The sequence below is a fragment of the Microtus oregoni genome, unplaced genomic scaffold, assembly GCF_018167655.1.
Source record: "Microtus oregoni isolate MIOR12 unplaced genomic scaffold, Mior012 000047F_ref0000412, whole genome shotgun sequence".
Taxonomy (NCBI): domain Eukaryota; kingdom Metazoa; phylum Chordata; class Mammalia; order Rodentia; family Cricetidae; genus Microtus; species Microtus oregoni.
This window is the reverse complement of record NW_024543221.1, coordinates 9,156,688-9,176,028: the sequence shown is the minus strand read 5'-3', so window position 1 is coordinate 9,176,028 and position 19,341 is coordinate 9,156,688. Positions and strand designations below refer to the sequence as shown.

At 43.6% G+C, this 19,341-nt stretch overlaps 2 protein-coding genes across 4 annotated transcripts in view; one reads left to right on the top strand and one right to left on the bottom strand.

Moving 5' to 3' along the window:
- Iars2 (isoleucyl-tRNA synthetase 2, mitochondrial) overlaps positions 1–2,049 on the top strand; it is a 38,869-nt gene extending 36,820 nt beyond the window's left edge. The window contains exon 23 of the mRNA XM_041635496.1: positions 334–2,049. Coding sequence (XP_041491430.1) covers positions 334–476 — 143 coding nt within the window. The 3' untranslated portion in view covers positions 477–2,049. The remainder of the gene's footprint in view (positions 1–333) is intronic.
- Positions 1,098–19,341, bottom strand: part of Rab3gap2 (RAB3 GTPase activating non-catalytic protein subunit 2) — an 89,554-nt gene continuing 71,310 nt past the window's right edge. For 2 of the 3 annotated variants that reach the window (XM_041635493.1, XM_041635495.1), the window contains exons 24-35: positions 18,504–18,732; positions 15,660–15,833; positions 15,458–15,564; positions 12,212–12,278; positions 11,236–11,306; positions 8,522–8,557; positions 7,283–7,357; positions 6,595–6,813; positions 5,725–5,814; positions 4,806–5,024; positions 3,895–4,053; positions 1,098–3,732 (exon numbers count right to left, since the gene is read on the bottom strand). In XM_041635493.1, coding sequence (XP_041491427.1) covers positions 3,583–3,732; positions 3,895–4,053; positions 4,806–5,024; positions 5,725–5,814; positions 6,595–6,813; positions 7,283–7,357; positions 8,522–8,557; positions 11,236–11,306; positions 12,212–12,278; positions 15,458–15,564; positions 15,660–15,833; positions 18,504–18,732 — 1,596 coding nt within the window. In that variant the 3' untranslated portion in view covers positions 1,098–3,582. The remainder of the gene's footprint in view (positions 3,733–3,894; positions 4,054–4,805; positions 5,025–5,724; positions 5,815–6,594; positions 6,814–7,282; positions 7,358–8,521; positions 8,558–11,235; positions 11,307–12,211; positions 12,279–15,457; positions 15,565–15,659; positions 15,834–18,503; positions 18,733–19,341) is intronic. The other variant, XM_041635494.1, reaches the window with a different exon arrangement.

Genomic DNA, 19,341 nt, shown 5'->3' with positions numbered 1-19,341 from the left:
CAGTACTGAGGAGGCCTCACTCTGTGAGGGCAAGGCTACATATATATATATATATATATATATATATATATATATATATATATGCACGAAAGAAAATCGGAATCAGCTGTGTATCTAGGTCAAGAACAGGGCCAGCTCTAAGCAATGCAGGACTCTGAGTTGGTTGAGAAGCAGTTGGTCTGTCATCTGTTCTTCGATCCTGTGTTATTGATAATTAATGTTATGGGGCCATGCTAGAAAGGAGGGAGGAAGAAAGCCTTGCGCTGGACCGCGGAGGAATGACAGTGCAAGCTGAATCTGTGCTTAATGAGATGCTCTGTATATCTTTTCAAGGTGGTGACATTCGTGAGGAGTCTTCGTATAAAGTCATTGTCGTACCAACTGCCAAAGAAAAGTGCCCTCGATGTTGGAAGCACACCGCCGAGACTGCAGATACTCTCTGTCCTCGGTGTGCAGAGGTCATTGGTGCAAAATAACATTCTGATGTTAACAGCTCCCTGAGCAAGAACCTTCCTCAGTGCTGATTAGAACCCTAGAAAGAAATCCAAGGTTTAGGTAAGGACTGGAAGAGTAAATGGTAAAAGAGAAAGATAGGGGTAAAAGAATATTAAAGAGTATTTCCTGTAACTAAAAGATTTATATATATGCACATACACACAAACATACATGGAAATAGATATATGAAGACATACATGTATACAGAGCAGACAGACACACACTGACACTCATGATGGACTTCTTCAGAGTCAGGCACTGAATATGGTTACTTTCAGTGTGGCCAAACAGAAATGTTTTATATTTTATTGAAACTTTTTTGACTCAGTATTTAAGTTCTATAATGTCTGAAAATAAAGGCATTCTGAGAAACTCCCAACTGGCGGTGGTGTAGAAGTTACGGATTATGAAGAGCGTGTAACTTTGCAGGGGAGTGGAAGAGTCGTGTGCCCACATAAGGTGAAGGGGTCAGTTCATTCTGCACATTAGCAAACATCAAGTTTCTAAGGCAGCAGGATTTTGGAACGTACTGCGAAGATCATCATCAAACTTATTCAAAAGGGGAAAAATCTTTGTCTTACATGTATGAATGTCGAGGAAAGAACATAAAAGCTGAACATTTATTTCACTAATATACATGTTCACAATAATGAATAGACACAGAAAATAATGGTATGTACAGAATTCACTACTTACAATACATTGACAGTAGACAAATTATAGAGCATTTTGTGAGCAATCCAATACTGGATTGATCGTTCAAGGATGGCTAATCTAAGCAGAATCTAGCTGCCTCGTAAACCCATCCCTGTGAGGTGAGAGGGCTTTCACTATTGCTGTAGTGCACTGTAAGAATACTTGTTTCTTCATGAAATGGACCATAGTAACTTCTAAGTGAATGCTGTAATCAATGTAAGTTTATTGTTACTAAGTCTTAGTTAGCTATGATTTTAAATCATAAGTAATCATTTAAAAAAGCTATTTAAATGCAGCAGGCTTCACACTATAGATGACCTCTTTGTGTGTCTTGGCTAAAGTGGGAAGTATGGGAAGCCTGGTGCTATGTAACGTACTGCTGTATCTACATCATCCCGGCCCCTCCACATCTATGTAACGTAGTGCTGTATCTACATCATCCCGGCCCCTCCACATCTATGTAACGTACTGCTGTATCTACATCATCCCGGCCCCTCCACGTCTATGTAACATACTGCTGTATCTACATCATCCCGGCCCCTCCACGTCTACATTTAAACACAGCCTGGGTAGAGAAGTTAGGATTGTCTGAACACTTTCATTAGCAGGGTAAAAAAGTGTGTAACTGTAAGGGAGAGAAGGGGGTATCTAGGGAAATACTACTGGTTAAGGGCATACGCCATGCCCTTGTTGGAGGGACACCAGCCCCGTTAGAACCCAATTCCTTTATTTGTGGCACTTTGTTGTTAGAGAATGGATACATAAATGTTAATTTTTCTTTATCAGATTTATTTTAAAAGCCCTTAGTAAAGTAGAATATTTTACTGCCCTTATTAAACTCAGGATTTAGTTTTTAAATTCTATGTGTATTACATTTTTTGGTGACAAATCTAACTTAATTTGTGTTCTAATTCTCTTATGTGATCTACCAGAGTATATTTAGCCAATTTTATCCTCAAAAAATACAAGCTATCCCCCACCCAAAACAAGTAATGGGGTTAGAGTAAAAGGACCATTAGCAGTGTCCACTCTCTCCAGAGTACTCAGGGCCCGAGGAGAACGGGCCTCCTAGGACTCTGGAAAGGGCGGTATCATGTCAGTCAAGCTGTGCTCACTGAGATTGCAGCACGCAGCTCCTCACAGCCACCTGGGCAACACCGAAACATTTCTCTTAGTGAAATCCAACAGCTTTAGTTTTAGCCAGCCACGATCTTAGATCTGACTTTTTAATGGAAAAGAATTCACATTTGTGTATGTTCAGGTTCAGATTTTTGCTGGGTGTCCCTGAAGGACATTCTCAACCTTTACAATGGTGGAGTTGCCTTCTTCCCTCCACTGGAATGATTACTGTGACAGCTGTGACCATGGCAGTCACCACAGTTGCACTGTATGGCTACATTCCAGAGATAGTCTCACCGCAGTAAGTACTTGCTGGTCTGCAGAGCCAAGCACTGGCCAGCCCGGGGTAGGTGGGTTTGACTCACACATCTGTTTAGCGCTTGGCCTGCTCTAGGCACTGCAGGCTACAGAACTGGCTGCAGTTTGTCCTCTCGGCCCAGTTGTGAGGTAGGTTTGCTAAGGCTGTCACAGCACGAAGCACGTTCTCTGTCCTTCTCCTAGGACAGGCAACATGAACACGTCACAGAAACGGACATTTTGAACACTTGGAAGAAAAATAAAGTTGGACTTTAAATATTTTAGAATCTTTGCTTTGTTCTTTTGTTTTTACATAGTCTTACAAGATAATACATTTTTTACAACTACCTGATGTGGATACAATTTTGAAACTTGACAAAATAAAAAGTAAATCTTGATTTACATTGTAGTTGATTTTGATGCACTGTTCACATCTCTGATTCCCAATTCTGGCAAGTACAGCAGGCCCGGGGTCCTTCTCCAGGTCGCTTCTGGGATCTCAAAGCCATTCCTCCTCTGATGGCAGCAGCACCCAGAGCTCCCTGCCATGACATCCTGGTGCGGGCCAAACATAAGGACATCTCTGCATGTTCTAAAGGGCTGTGGCTGAGTCTCTGGCATGCTGATGGAAGCTGCATGGACACTTCATCCCACAGGAGACATCTGGATATGAACTGGAATACTACAGTAAGAATGAAATCTGCAAATTATAATCAGTCACAATACAAAGTTTAACAATAAAGCTACTTATTTGAATGAAAAAATAACAGTAAAGCATTTGTATTCATTATAGCCCAGTTAATGTATTTTATCTTCAGTCTCGACTGAAGAAAGGGAATTTAGCCAGGATTGCACGTTTTAAAAGTAATATATTTATTTATTATACAAAAAAAAAAAAACCTCCAAAAAGTTCCAGATCTCGCTGTGTAAAGTGACATGCAGTGATTGGTGTGGTCGCGGGACTTTGGACTGCTGTCATAGAGTAGCCATGGCTTCCACAGCTTCGATGAGGTGTAAGGCGAGGCTGTACTGCCCGTGCTTCTCCGGCAGGAGCTCCATTACTTTGTGCACTAGTTTAGCTGTTGTGGCGATTGGCACATCAGTGTTCTGAAGATCCTGGGTGTTCTGCGAACGGGACACAAAACTCCTTTAGTTTCATGCTGCCAACAAACAATTGTGACTGCCTTAAGCCTGCTTATGAAAGTTCTCCCACTAAAGGCATTTCTTGCTGTGAGTTCACTGAAGGAAGGTCACCCATGAGGCCTTCTGCTTCTGCCCTGCACTCACCATTGCCTTCAGCCAGGTGCAGAGTGTGGGTGGGAGTCTGGCCAGCAGCTCCATGCCTTCTTTTGTCTGGGTGTGGAAAAGTGCATGCGCCAGCCTCTGCCCTGTCAACACGAGCAGCTGAGATGCCAGAACTTCTTTGTCATGAACTTGCAGAATGGCCTGAGGATGATCAGGAGAGAAATAATCCCTGGAGGCTGTCAGTGGAGAGCTGTTTCAGCTCTCAGAATGACCATGTGCAATCTTTGCTCTTCAGCTATTTTTTTGTTTGTTACCTAAGTTTTCAATTCAGCATGACAGTATCTTATCTTCAAGTGAAAGGGATCATCCTAGCCTCACCCTCGTTACTCTTGCTGGCGAGTGGATGCCTACCACCACCCTTACTCACTGCTGACAAGGCCTGGCAGACACACTGGCTTTTTAGCCTTGGACTTTGCCAAGCTGGTTCCCATCTCAGGACCTTTGCACTCTGCTCTTCCATCTGAGGCACTGTTCCCTCAGCTCTTTGAGTGGCTAGTTGCCTCCTCCCCTTGAGAGGTCAGTTCAGCTATCACTTTCTTCCATCCACTGAGGCTCCTATTAGCCATGGCTCTGCTCACTTTTTGTCGCTTGGTACAGAATTGTTCAGGCTTTTCTGCTCCTCCAGTTCCACAAGTAGCCTTACTCTTATATGAACCTGGTACCAGGCACAAGTCTGGCTACAGCTTTCTATTCTTTTGTTGTTTACTCTGAGACTGGGTCTCGTTCAGCCCAAGCTGGCCTACGTAGATAGGATGACCTTAATATTGTTATCCTGCCTCCACATCCCAAATGCATGCACCACTATATCCAACTCTTAACATTCGTTTACTGCTTCCTTCAGCTGTCTGTTTTATAGCCCGAGCCCCAAGAATGACATCACAGGTCACTCTTACCTCCTCTCCTAAGAGGTCAGCTCCATAGTTGTACAGCTCTCCCACATAATGCCTTCGAATGACATCTTCGCTCACTTGAAGGTGATGAGCTAAGTCCACAGCCAGAACTGGCCAGTTGTGGTCTTTCCAATGCGTGGTTGCTGCCTCTTCGGAGGGCTCTTTGTCCTTGGTAACAGAATGCTGGGCCTGGACAGCTGCACTGACAACTTTCAGTAAGAACTTGAAGACAGGAAGCACAGCACTGCCTTGTCAGTACTTTTCATTTACAGCAACCCAGTGCCTGCTGTATAACCCGGTCGCCCGAGTGCAAGCCCAAGAGTTCATGTGAAGTGGAAGAAGTGACTGCACAGAGCTGCTGTCCTCCCCATACTCAGTGCTATGGAGTATGCCAGGCCGCGCCCCCCCCCACCCATACACACAACTTTGTGTCAACCAGAGATACTCCATTAAAATTAATTTTTTAAAAAATTTATTTGGTTTTTTGAGACAGGGTTTCTCTGTATGTCCTTGGCTCTCCTGGAGCTCATTCTATAGACTAGACTGGCCTCAAACTCAGAGATCTGCCAGCCTCTGCCTCCCAAGTGCTAGGATTAAAGGTGTGCACTACCACCACCACCACCACCACCACATGGCCTTTTAATTTTTAAAGTTTGTGTGTGTGTGTGTGTGTGTTTATGTACATGCAACATGAGTGTGCACACCACAGCAACAATGTGGAGGCGTCAACTCTGCCACGAGGGTCCTGGAGGTCCAACTAAGGTCACTAAGTGCTTTTGCCTGCCGGGCCATCCCACTGACTCTAAAGTTGCTTTGATAGCAGTAAAGGAACATATATTAAGGAAACTAGCTCTTGGTGTTTTTATAAAAGACAGTTCTGTTATCTCCTCTAAGTAAGAACTGAATCCAGTATTTGACTTACCTGTTGTCTTACAGAAATGAAATTTGGATCCATTTCTCCACTAGGTAATAACTGAATTGAAGTTAAGTCTTTGAAAAATGCATTCTTTCCCTAAAAAGGGAAAGATCAAAAAACAAGAACAAAAAACACCTGGTGATTACGGACTAGTAGAGAACATTAGGGAGAGATGTGAGAAAGCACTTTAGCACGAGTAATTCATGGTTGATCTTCATGGTGTTCTCCTTATCTAACTTGGTACCTAGTGCTAGCACCTGAGCTGCGGCAGCCTTTAAGGCCACTCCACTCATCTAGCACTCCTTCCCTGGACTGTGGCCTGCTGACCGCCAGCAAACATGATTAGACAGGTGGCAGCCAGTCATATTCCAGACTGGGCTCCAAACAACTGTTGCTTCTGCCTTGGTGTGCCGTTCACTCCCCGAGAGGTCCCAGTGGTCAAGTGAGTTCATCCCACAGACACAGCTACATCATACTCCCCAGTCTAGTTGACCCTTTAGCTGAGACCTCCACGAAGCAACCTCAGTAGTATGTACTAGTGCACAAAGGGTGGCATTAATTACTCAAGCCAAGGAACTCAAGGGAAAGCAAACTGAAGTCTCGACAACAAGGAGTGAGGGCCTCCAGATGAGTTCTAGGGCACTGAACAGGAGCACACTCATCAGATGTATGAGTGAGTCTGGGTGTATCTAGAGAGAATATGCAGAATGAGAAGGAAGTCAGGAGTAAATCAGAAGAATGGAACTAGGTAGGGGATAAGGAGCTGGGACTCAGTGGATCATATCCCACAAACCACTGAAGAACTGAAGATATACCATTCAGTAAGAACCCCATGTACCTGTTAGCCAACAACTCTGAAACCCTCTGGGGACTCACCTTGCTATCAAAAAGAGCGAGAGGCTTCACACTCTTGAGAGAAAAGCGCATGGCTGCATACAGGATGGAGCACAGGATGGAATGATGCTCCACCAGTGGGTAGTGGATAGGCTTCTGCTCGAGCGCCAGTTCCACTATAGAGATGGGGCCCTCCACGGACAGCCAGGCATCCTCAGTGTCCAGGACTGGCATCTGCATTTCATCCCTGCTAATGTCAGCCTGTGGAAGTTGAGAATAGAAGACTGTGTCAGGAGTTGGAGAACAGGAACTACAAATGGCAATATCCCTAAGTGCAAACTCAGCTTGTATTCCCTATTTATAACAGAAACCACAAAAATACAATTCAGAGAGAGGGGGAAAGGGAGGGGAAGAGAGAGGAAGAGAAAGAATATCACTTTTGAGGCTAAAGTCAAAATATACACTAATAATGTTGTACAATAAATATGGTAAAAAAGCCTATCATGTCATTTAAGCTCAATGATTTTCAGATTATTTAATATCTAAAGAGACACTCGAATGAGGGTGTGGGGGGAGCACATGCTGTGTGTGTGTGTGTGTGTGTGTGTGTGTGTGTGTGTGTGTGTAGTCTTACTTCAAGGCCCTGGATGCCCTTCAATCTCACAGTCCTTCTATCCCAGCCTCCCAAGAGGGGATTCCAGGCATGCCCCACCGTGCACACGCCTTTTACCTCCAGTGAAGTCTGAAGAAGATCCAGGCAGGATCCGAGGAAGGACGTCACTGCTGTGTCACTCATCCCCACATCCTGTTCTCAAAAAGGAACATTATGACCCCCATCAAAACTTGTATACTATCAGAGAAACAAGAGACTCCAGCATGTCCACTTGCCTGCTTTTCTACACTGAATACAATCTGAAGTCACTAGATATTGAAGTTCCTGCCAGAGGATTTGGTAGCATCGATCAATTTGATATTAGCCTTTAATGTGATACTAGTGACATTAGTGTTATTACTTTCAATCTTAATGTCTGGGGTGAGGGTGTGCCTCAGTGGTTGGGCATATACTTAGCATATGTAAGACTCTGGATTCAATCTGTAGCACCACCAAAGGGCAGGGGGAGAGACTGTGCACAGTAACTACAGATCCTTCAATTTGCTAAAGCATTTGCTAGCCAACTAACCATGGGATATGGTAAAATACACAAACGTGGTTCAACATGTTCTGAGTTCTGAAGAAACAACCTGGGCTGCTGGTTTCATGGCATCTTGAAGGCACTGAACTGAATTACCTAAATAAAACTAGAATTTCCTATTTGACAACCAAATACCAAATTCACATTTCTGGCAAGAAATAGTTCCCACTGACCCCTCCTACAGGCCTGTGTGAGGAGTTACTGCATTTGTGTATAATCTTTTTAAAGCCAGCAATCACTCGATTCTTCACACCTTCAGAGTACATAACTCAGAGTGTGTGCTTGCACACACACATTCTTAACTCCAGCCACACTGCCGCTCTGGGAGTGAGATTCCCCTGAGTTCAATTTGTGTGTCTCACATTTCTGGAGATATATAAGAAGAACACGTCACAGTTTGGAGGGAAACTACTGATCAGCAGTCGCAGTGTCCGTGATCAGAATCTCAACCCAGGTCAGTGGTTATTCAGTCTAGGTATCATCTGCCTGCAGGTGAGGTCAGATGTCTCTACTATGAGAAGCTAGTGCAGAGTAGACCCAGGCAGAGATGGCAATTTGCTGCTTCCAGTCCAGAGTCCAAGCCAAACGAACCTTAAGACATGCTAGCTGCCAATCAAGACAGGGAAACTGAGGGACCACAGATCACAACTATTTCCTTAATGCAGTACTCTCTGTTTTTTGTTATCTCCACAGAGGTCAATCTCAACAGTGGAAATCAAAGTTCACTCATACAGTAAGATATGCAGAGTGCAGGTTTAACAGGGAGACTTACTCACCCTTCGGCATAACCTATCCTTTGGAGACTTCCCAACCTGAAACAGACAAAGTATAATAGTTAACAATTTAAACTAAAAGGCATTGGAACAGTACAGAAAATAAAAAGCAATCAGCAACCAGAATTACAGCTATCAATATACATGCCAGTAATTAACTATTGGCAGGCTACCAACAATTGTGGTAGATATATACATACACAAAAAATATCACACAGAGCTCACAAATAATTATTTCAAAAGCAAATTCTTGGGCTGGAGAGATGGCTCAGCAATTAAGAGTACTTGCCACTCTTACAGAGGACGTAGGTTCAATTCCCTGCACCCACATGGTGACTCACAACCATCTGTAAACCTAGTTCTAAGGGCTTCAACAGGCATGTACGTGGTACAAATACATGCATGTAGGCAAAACAATCACACACAAAGTAAAATAAATCAAATAAAAAATTTCCTCCTCCCCTAGTTAAATGTATATTTTTAAACCAATAAGTAAAATTTCTTGCTGGGCAAGGGAGAGTGGTACACAGGTGAAATCCTGGCCCTTGAGAACTTGAATTTGAGAGTTCAAGGCTAGCTGGTGAGGTACTGTCATAAAAAAAAAAAAAAGGCAGAGGAGGCTGAAAGATGACAAGACAGAGAAGAGGGGAAGAAAGGCGGCAGGAGACAGAAGCCTGGTAAAAATCCAGCTCTCTGCTCATACAGCGAAGTAACTGTGTTATCTGAATCTTCCTAGCAAACAACACCTGAGAGCCTTGTTGGCCGGTAAAGCGAGCGCTGAACAGCAGTGGACAGCCATGCTCATTGCTGCTCTAGTCAAAACAGCGAGGAAATGCAAACAACTTAAGTGCCCTACAACCAATTAATAGACAAGGAAAGATTAGTACATACACAATATGGATACTATCCAGTTGTAAAGAAAAATGAAATCACGAACTTTGCAAGTAAATGGATGCAACTAGAAGAGATACTGAGTGAGGTAACTCAGACTCAGAGAGACAGATGTTGTGTTCTCTCATCTGAACTCCAAATCTTGAGTAGCTGCAGAAATCAGGAAAATAAAAATGGACCATGGAGGTTGGTGGGAAGATGGGAAAAACAGGGTGGTTCCCATTTGGGAGCAAGGAAGAGAGATAGAGAAGAAAGAGGGGAGAGCAAAACAACAGTTAATGTGTCTGAAAAAGTCATAAGGAACCATACTATTAACTGTCTACCTAAAAATACCCGTAATACACATAAATATGTGTATATGCATGTATGATATAGATGTGTATGTATATATAGTATATAATATATAGCACATTGTATATGTGTGTATATGCATATATATGTGTGTATGTGTGGAGAGAGATTGAGAATTAAGATCCCATCTGGGCTGACAAAGTTCCCTCCCTCCCCAAGAGCAATACACTATCTAATGAAAACCTCAACAGCAGTCATGAGAAGCCCTCTTTTGAGTTGTTGGTCAGGGTTGTCCAGGAGACTCCCAAGACACTCTAAGCTTGGTTGCCCCCCAGGGGTGGAAGGTAAATCCCTATTGCTGATACCACACACTTCAGAAACAGCACAAAGGTTCCTAAGCTGGAACTGATCTGAGTGAACAGAAGGCACCATGCAAGCTTCCAAAGGAGGGAAGCAACTAATAAGCCTACCCAGCTGTGATGCCTATGAACCACAGTAACAACAGGTAAGGCACCATAGCCCCGAGGGTGCATGAGTGGCCCACGTATCTCTACTTGGACTGAAGGTCCACTTAACAAATCATTTTGGTATTGGAAACCTAGCCAACTACCTGGAGATGGTAAAGTCATGGATCTCACAGGAGACCTTACAACTGATACTTTACTAACCCAGCATAATCTCTAAGTACATTCTAAATGTTTATCCTTGTACCCACAGACAAGCTAGTTCTTTCCATTTGAGGACACTTCTCTGTGCAACAGACAGAGAGCCCACTACAGAAAATTACATCCAGTCAAATGCAGAGCTCAGTCACCTGAGGCTCAGAGACCACTGCAGAAGAGAGAGCTGTAAGATTGTAAGAGTCGGGAAAAGGGAGTTTGCTGCGAGTGTTTCTCCTAGAAACATCAGAAAAGCTACGTCCATGAAGTCTCACCAGCACTGCTGTCTAAACATGAGCTGAACAAGGACGTCACAACAGACGTGCTAACATGGAAGAGGAAGAGCTCATGCGGCCTCAACACAGACAAAGAGCTATGGGCAACTAAGGAATAATGAGAGTGGGAGAAGTGGCTTCCCCAGAAAAGAGCACACCAATTGGTTATCCAATACCTAATAGTCAGCTCTGAAAACATATACACACAACAATGACATTATATGGTCTGAGCAGGTTGGACTCATATGTTTATATGTGTATATATGTAACAATGATCAAAGAAAAAGTGGTCATGAATTTGAAAGACATCGAGGATGTGTGTACATGGGAGGAGCTGGAAGGAAAAAAGAAAGGGGGTTAATGATGTAATTTTCTTATAATCTCAAATATACACATGTACACACACACACACACACACACACACACACACACACAATGCTAGCCCTCAGAAGTACATTTAAGCCAGCAAAACTAAACCACGCTTTCAGACAACCAGAAACAGTCTGTCAACTGTCCACACACCCCAGTGTGAACAATCTTTCTAATATCAATAAATTAAGGGAACTAGTTAAGAAGTATGAGACAATTAACATCACCTCACCTTATCCATCAAGTAGGTGGCAGCAGAAAACCTTTTAACTAAGAATGTATTCCACATCATCAACGCGATACCTAGACAGCAAATGAAATAAGAACAGAGTGTTACAGATGTAACTTCATCAGACATCTAACTCTCGTCCCCAAGTTTATTTACATATTACTTCTTGCATCTTATACAGAATTTTCATTTTTAATAAAAGAATAAGTGAACAGGAGTATAGCTTTAAGCATAAGTATAAAACTCGTATCACAAGGAAAAAATAGCATCATCAATATCATCATAACATCACACAGCCGCCATGAAAGGCTTTGAAGGTTTGATTGCTTGCTTTGCTGTGCTGGGGGCTGTGCTGGGGTGGGACACGGGGCCTCGCACATGCTCAGCTACTGCTACGGATTAGCACTCCTAGCTCTCAAGCTTTGGTGAGAGTCTGAAACAAAGGGAGCACACACTGGCTGAGACAGAGATGTGGAAACGTCTGTTAACATGATACCTGCTGGTCTCCCAGCACATCTCAGAAACTCATCATTAAAGACAGGCATACATTATTGAGGACAGCTTCATTCTTATGTAAAAGCATTAAAATAATGAAATATTAAAAGTACATCCAGGTAGCCAGATGTGGTAGCTCATGCCTGTAATGCCAGGCTTTGTGAGGGTCAGGAGCTCAAGGGTGGCCTGAGCAACAAGAGGCCTTACTGCATGAGGAAAACAAACACCCACTCCCCAAAAGACAAAAAAGTACTTTAAAACATTAAAAATATTTAAAGAACTCAACTGAGCAAACAAGAACAAAACCTGAGCATTTCTTTACATAGCAAAGCAGCTGGAAACCAGCAGTAGTGCTCTACAGTCCTGGAAGGAAGCAGTTACAAGGGCAAGAGCCAGGCGCTGGTGGAGGATGTCAGCTTGACAGTTCATGTCCTATCACGGCAGGGGCCCCATGAGTCCATGAGGGCTAACATCTGCTACTCACCGTTTTGAACATGTGCATTAAGAATGTGCTTCAAGTGCTCTATGGACCTAACCAGAAAGCGTGCTTCCTTGAGAAAAAAAAAAGAAAAAGAAAAAAAGAAAGGTTATTTGACATCAATGAAAACCTTTTAAGATTTACTTTTATTTATGCGTGTGTCTGTGGTGAGTGAATGCTGTGTGTGAGAGGCCGCCTGCAGAGCTGGAGGAGGATATCAGATCCCTGACGCTAGAGTTACAGGCACGAGTGAGCATCCAGACTAGTGTGCTGAGAACTGAACTCAGGTCCACCAAGAAGATTTACTTTTATTTATGCGTGTGTCTGTGGTGAGTGAATGCTGTGTGTGAGAGGCCGCCTGCAGAGCTGGAGGAGGATATCAGATCCCTGACGCTAGAGTTACAGGCACGAGTGAGCATCCAGACTAGTGTGCTGAGAACTGAACTCAGGTCCACCAAGCCACCCCTTCCGCCCCCACTGAGACGTCTTGCTAAACTTTCTGCATAAATCTACTTAAGAATTTGGCCAAGGGGCTAGAGAGATGGTTCAGTGGTTAAGAGCACTGCTGCTCTTGCAGAGGACCCACAGGATGGCTGACGATTATCTCTACTAATCTCCGAGGGTACTGGGCACATATTTAGTACACAGACATACATGAAGGAAGAGGAAGAGGAGGAAAAGGAAGAAGCAGCAGCACCATTACCAGAGCCAAAGCAACAGTCGCTAGGTATAGTGGTGCACACCTTTAATCCTAGAACTCAGGAGGCAGAGGCAGGTGGATTTCTGTGAGTTTGAAGCCAGCCTGGTCTACACAGTGAGTTGCAGGACAGCCAGGGCTACACAGTTAGACCCTGCTTCAAAAATAAACAAGTAAGCAAACAAAAAGAAATTGATAGAAACAGAAAGGCCATGAATTCTAGACCACAAAAGCTAAAAATGGAATTCTAGGCTAAGCTATATAGCTAACCCTGATTCAATCAAACAAATAAGGAGGGAAAAGAAAATAAAACCCAAAGATATCTGTGAATTAGGTAAAAATAACTTCTGATGAGATAACTTTAATCATTTCATTATCTAATTAATGATTAATTTCTAGATACACCCAGGTCATGCTGACAGGGAGATTCACGTTCTCTGCAGTCTCTATACCACACATGTGTTCTCTACATGCAATACTTACTTGAATTTCACAGGCATGAAAACTTAGTTTCTTTTTGCAAACAACCATTATACAACAAATTTGGAGCAGCTACTATGCATGAAACCTATTTAAGGTCCCGGGAAACCACACTGAACAAAATGGACCCAAATCCTGGTCTTTACTGAGGGTAGTGAGGGAGCTAGGCAATATGAAAGCAAGCACATCAGAGTGTCAGGAGTAAATGGTAAGGACAGAAGAATTAGAGCAAGGGGCCAGGAAATGCCAGAGGGAAGGCTTAAAAGCCATCTGTGTTATCACAAAGGCTGATATTCTCAAATTCACATATTAGCATGTAATGCTCACAAAATCATCCAGATGTTGGGTTGGCTAAAACCACTTGAAGCCCCCATCACTACTGTCCCACACATGTTGATACTGCAAAGTCTCCAAATATAATTCAATTTAAAATTAAAGGTAGATGTAGGTGTAGTGTTGAAGTTGGGATGGGGTGTAATGTGTTAAGTTAACAAGAAAACCACACAAACAAGACAGCCATTATTCAAACCATCCTAGGAGGGGCAAATGATTACACTAATGGGGCCACTTTCTCTACTCCTCAAGATGACTGCTACCGTAGAATATTCTCATTTAGGAAGAAATTTTGACAATGGGCTCAGGGATGTTACCCAAGGTAATGCCAGCTGTGTGCTGTAACTAGGATTAGCCGGAAGGATTGGCAACAGGGCACAAAGGCAATCGAGCCAACTCTGTGAGCAGAACCAGATGCTGTAATGTTCACTTCCTCTTTCTCTTAGCACAGGACTGCACTGCCGGCCCCCAGTCGGGTCGGGAACACGGGCTCTCTCCTTACCTGAAGCTGTATGCTTTGTCCTGGTCCTCAGTGAGCTCTAACAAGTACAGTTTTGATTTCCTCCTGCATTTCTGCGTGAAATGGCACCAGCCTAACACTATGTGCCATCTTGGTAAAGTCAAAGTCAAGGTCCTAATGGCAGCCTCGTGTCTGATGGCTGTAGTGTCTATGGTTACCACTTTCCTTACATTTGGCTAAGAACGATAACCCAGGAACAACCCTACTATGTACATTGCCAACTCGTGTCCAAGGTTAGCCTTGTGGGCCTCTCAGCTCGCTGACAAAGCCTCATTTCCCACACCCTTAGGGTCACAATCTTTCCGTGGGCACTTTGGTCTGGAAGTACCCTCAGAGTGGCTTCAAGCCTGGCTTTGGATCCCAACTCAATGGCTGATGTACAATTGGCCACCACTCCAGCCATTTAAGGAAGGGATCAATCCTTCAATCCTTCAGGCTCGACACCAAGATGAAACAAGACATGAGAGCATCTTGTAGCCATTTCCTTTGCCACCTCCCTCACTCAAGCTCCCTCATAAGGATTCTTGTAAATGACTCCTCTGGAATCCAAATTTTTTCTTTGAGGTCTTTAGCTCAGGCTGCATTCAAAGGTGAATTGACTCACACTGCTACAATAGGACATCCTTCCTCCCCCTAATAAAGGCTCTTTAATATGTAATGGTGTTATGTATTAAGAGAACACACTAAGAGTGATTTAAGTAATAGACTTGTCCTTGCTAACTTAGCCAAACCCTGGTGCCAGGATGGGAATCCTGTTCATATTCCTCCGTCACCTCCTCGCTGAGTCCCCACAGTAAAGTACCAATTATGGTCAGTCTTCAACCATGTTTCTAGTCAATGAGAAGGGAGGCTGGAACTAGAATGAGGACCAAACTCCTAGAATCTGAATGAAGCACCACTGAGGTCACTTCAGAACACAGCTGGCCACTGACTGCTGTGCACATTGCTCACTACTCAGGAAAGTCACGAGTTCAATGCTAGTAAAGGTAACTTAACAAGATCCTGTCTCCAGGAAATAAGTTTAAAGGGGCTGAGGCTATAGCTCAGCGTTCAGGTGCTTGCCTAGCAAACACGAAGCTATAGGTTCAACACTTAGTACTGCCACACACATACATACAAGGCGATGTGTGAAGAGCACTAGCACAGCTACTAGTACAGGCACAGGACAAGCCTGGCCCAGGTACATGTGCGCAGACACAATCAGCAGACAGAGAGGACGCACCTCTGGGTCTTTATTCCACTGAACAACATACTCCCAGCAGCAGTGTGCATGCAGCACGTCAAGCTCAAGGCTACACGGGAACTGCTCATAGGCTAAACACAGCAAGTCTGAAAGACACAGAGGGTAACAGCATCGTCAGTAACAAGAACATGGCTACGTCACTCCACCCTGAATCTCGTAATGCTCATTATTTGGGTGTCACCTGGTATGGCTCCTAGGTCTATCTGCACCTCTGGCACCTCAAGGAAACTTCGCGCAATACCTTCTTTGGGTTCATCTGGGTTTTCTGAATCTCTTTCTTGGTTGGCACATTTCAACAATTCAGGGCTGAGGTCCTGTTTAAATATCCACTTGGCTACACTGTCTGCAACACCACCTACAGGTATAAGATAAGAAAGAAAATGAAATCTGGTAAAATCTGAGTAGCAATGTATTAAACGGAGCCAAATACAGAGTATGCTGGATATTCCCTCAAGACCAGAGATACACACCACATTCAGCTATGAATCAACCGAAGCTGATACCGAAGAACATGAGACTCACAGCAGTGTTAATACACATCATCCAACTTGGGAGGGCAAGCAAGACAGCTGCTATCTGGGGGCACACTTCGACACTGAGAACAATCTTAAATAAATATAATGAGCATGTGCCAATACTATATGCTGTACACTTGCCAGGTCCATAAATTCAAATATAGTATACCAGACACAGATGAGGAAATTACTATTTTTTTTAAAAAGAATTCTTTTTTCTTTATTTATTTTTTGGGTTTAAAAAGAATCTTACATCAGGCTGGCTTCAAACCCATCATGTAGCTAAGGATGGACCTTGAACTTCTGATGCTATTACCCCCACCTCTAAGGTGATGGGGCAAGTATATGCCAGCACACCTAGTTACAAGGTGCTGGGATTAAGCCCAGAACTGTGCATGCCAGACAATCGCTCTTTCAGCGGAACTAATGCCTACCCCCACATGACTTAAATGCAAATGTGTATGTACATGTGTACACAAACGCACACATGACGTCAGAGGAGGATGGCGGTGTCCTGCTGTTACTCTGCCTCAATCACTTGAGACGGTCTCTCACTGAACCTGGATCCAGGATGGCAGCAAACTGCAGTCTGTCTGCCTGTCCCAGAGTGCTGTGGTTAAAATGTGTACAGCCACACTTGGCTTTTCACGTGAGTTCTGAGGATTTGCACTCAGGGACTCATGGTTGGCAGCAAGCACTCTTACGTAGAGTCCTGCCAAAGTGACCCCAGCCACCCCAGATCACATCTAGTGTACACCTAATGTTGCTAGATAAAATATCTATGGGCAAAATTTAGCCATAATTCATATTTTACTCAGCGAGAGAATACAAAAAATTTTAAGTGCCAGGTGAAAATATCAAGACATGTGAAAAATTCTGTTTATCACCTAGAATAAAGTATACATTTAAAAATGGTATACACTAACTTTTACCCTAAACTTCCTATCTTTGGGGGTACGGAGCAGGTGTGAGTAATGCCCACGAGAACCAGTTTGAAATTTATTAGCTCAAATGTTCATTCCCCCACCTGCTTCCACAATAGCTGGGACTAACGTGTATGCCACCATGCCTAGCTTACCTCTTATTTTGATTCAAACAGTTTCCCATAAAAATAATGCTTCATAGTAAACTCACCATCATCTGTGAAGAGGGTGCTGGGAGACTGAACTTCATCTCTAGCTTCTGAACTATCTTAAAGTGTTACTCTGGAATTATACCCCTGACCGCATTTCTTGAGTTACTATTGCAATGGTATACCTCAACATCATTCATTAGGGGACAATATGGTATAGAGGAAATTTACAATTAAAAAAAATCACAAATCTTTATAAAAAATGAGAAAGCAAGTTAAGAAGTAAAAATCTATAAATACTTACAGGGCTGGGGAGATTTCAGGGTTTGATAAGTACATCACAATTATGAGGCCCAGAGTACAGAGCCTATTGCCCATGTAACAAGAGAAGCAGGCAGCACACCCCTGTAAGCCCATCTCTAAGGTCGGCAGAGACTGAAGGATCCCTGGCTCTTCCTGCCTTCCAACCTAACCTAGAAAATTTGAACCCCAGGCTTGGAAAGAGACCCTGCCTCAAAGGAATAGAAGGGCCCTGATAGAGGACACTGACACCCTCTTCCAGCCTCCATGCATACATACAAAGTCCATGTATCTTTAAGTACATGTGCCAGTACACGCATGCATGCACACACACTCATGTATTAAATAAACAAAATGTAAAGGTCTAGAAGCATTTGAGATAATATTCCGATATCAAGTGCCTAACAGGGCCTCTGGTAAGGAGAATGGGCTGTTCTCAGAGACAACTGAAACAAAGGTTCTTATGCCCCCAAACCATAATGGCTGTAGGTCAATAGAAAGTAATGCATCAGAGACGAGGACAATGCTGAACGTTCTCGCTTACATGTGAAAACTACAGTTACTCTCATAGGAGGAGAGGGTGGAAGAGCAATGAGCAGAGGCCAGGGAGAATGCAGGGAGAAGGAAGGAGAGAGGATGGTAGGTACTAGGGTGCCTCTGAACGGGTGAGTAACTTCTGGTCCCCAGTGCAGCAGGGACACTAATTGAACATTCAAAACAGATATCAGAGAGGACTTTGAGTGCTTCTGACACAAAACAGTGACAAACAGCTACATAATAGATCAGAACTAATGATGCATAAACGCATTAAAATGTCACACTGTATCTTATAAATACACATGACTACTATGTGGCACGTAAAACATGCACTTCAGGGAAATTTAGAAACACAAAGGGGAACAAAGAGAGGAAGGGATGACACTATTAGCTCTAAGGAGATCAGGAGAGGAGGAGAAGGCTGTTTAGGAATGGTCTCCTGGAGGACACTTTGACCATGAGCAAGACTCAAGTGTCCACGGGTGGGTGAGGTGGGACCTGGGAGCAGGATGGGAGTCTCATAAATATGTCACTTCATGAACAAGTGAATATGTACTTAGAATCATGTGTGTGCATGCAAACAGTCATGGCTTCAGCTCACCTTTTCCTCCTTCTAACAGTTTCTTCACAGAAAGCCTTGGAAGAGGCTCTGTCTGTGGCGATGACACTTTGGCAGCTGGAGGACTGGCCTTGCTGTGGAGCAGGGTCTGGAGGATGAGGCAGTCTTCCAGCTGCTTCAGCAGGAGCTTCCAGTACTCGGTGTCAAGAGAAAGGGCTTCCCAGGAGTCTGTGAGGGCTTCTGCATCAGCACCCAAAGCTGTCTGGGAAAACTGAGAAAAAATATCCTGTTCACACTTTGGGCAATACATTTGTTTTCATTTCATTTTCTGGGGATCAAACCCATGCCCTTACATATGCTGGGCAAGTGCTCTAATACTGAGCCACACCCCAGTTGCCTGACAAAGACTCTGAATAGCATTAACTTAAATGAAAGCAACAGAGACGTAATTTTACAGATTTAATATTTGACTGGAGGAGATGGATACTTGGGACATTTAGAAAAGGTCCTGTGGTAATAGGTCAGGCTCAGTCGGTGTGCATCTTAAAGAGTCTTCTGGTCTCTAGAAGCAAGGGCTCCTCTGCTTAGGACGTTGACAGAATGTACCAGCTAACTCTATCTAACACTGTAAACACCTCAATCTGGTACACTTTGCCCATAACTTCCAGGACTGACAATGTTTATAGGAAACCACTACAGACCCACTCAGGTGTCTGGTAAAGTGCTCGTTCATCTGACTCAGTGTCGGATGTGTAAGAGGAGGATGGAGACAATCATGGGATGCAAAACCCAAATAAACCCAAGAAGTGGTCCAGTGTGGCCCTGACCTCTTCATGAGGAATGCATCACCGTCCATTACCTGTTATTTCAAGTTCCTCAC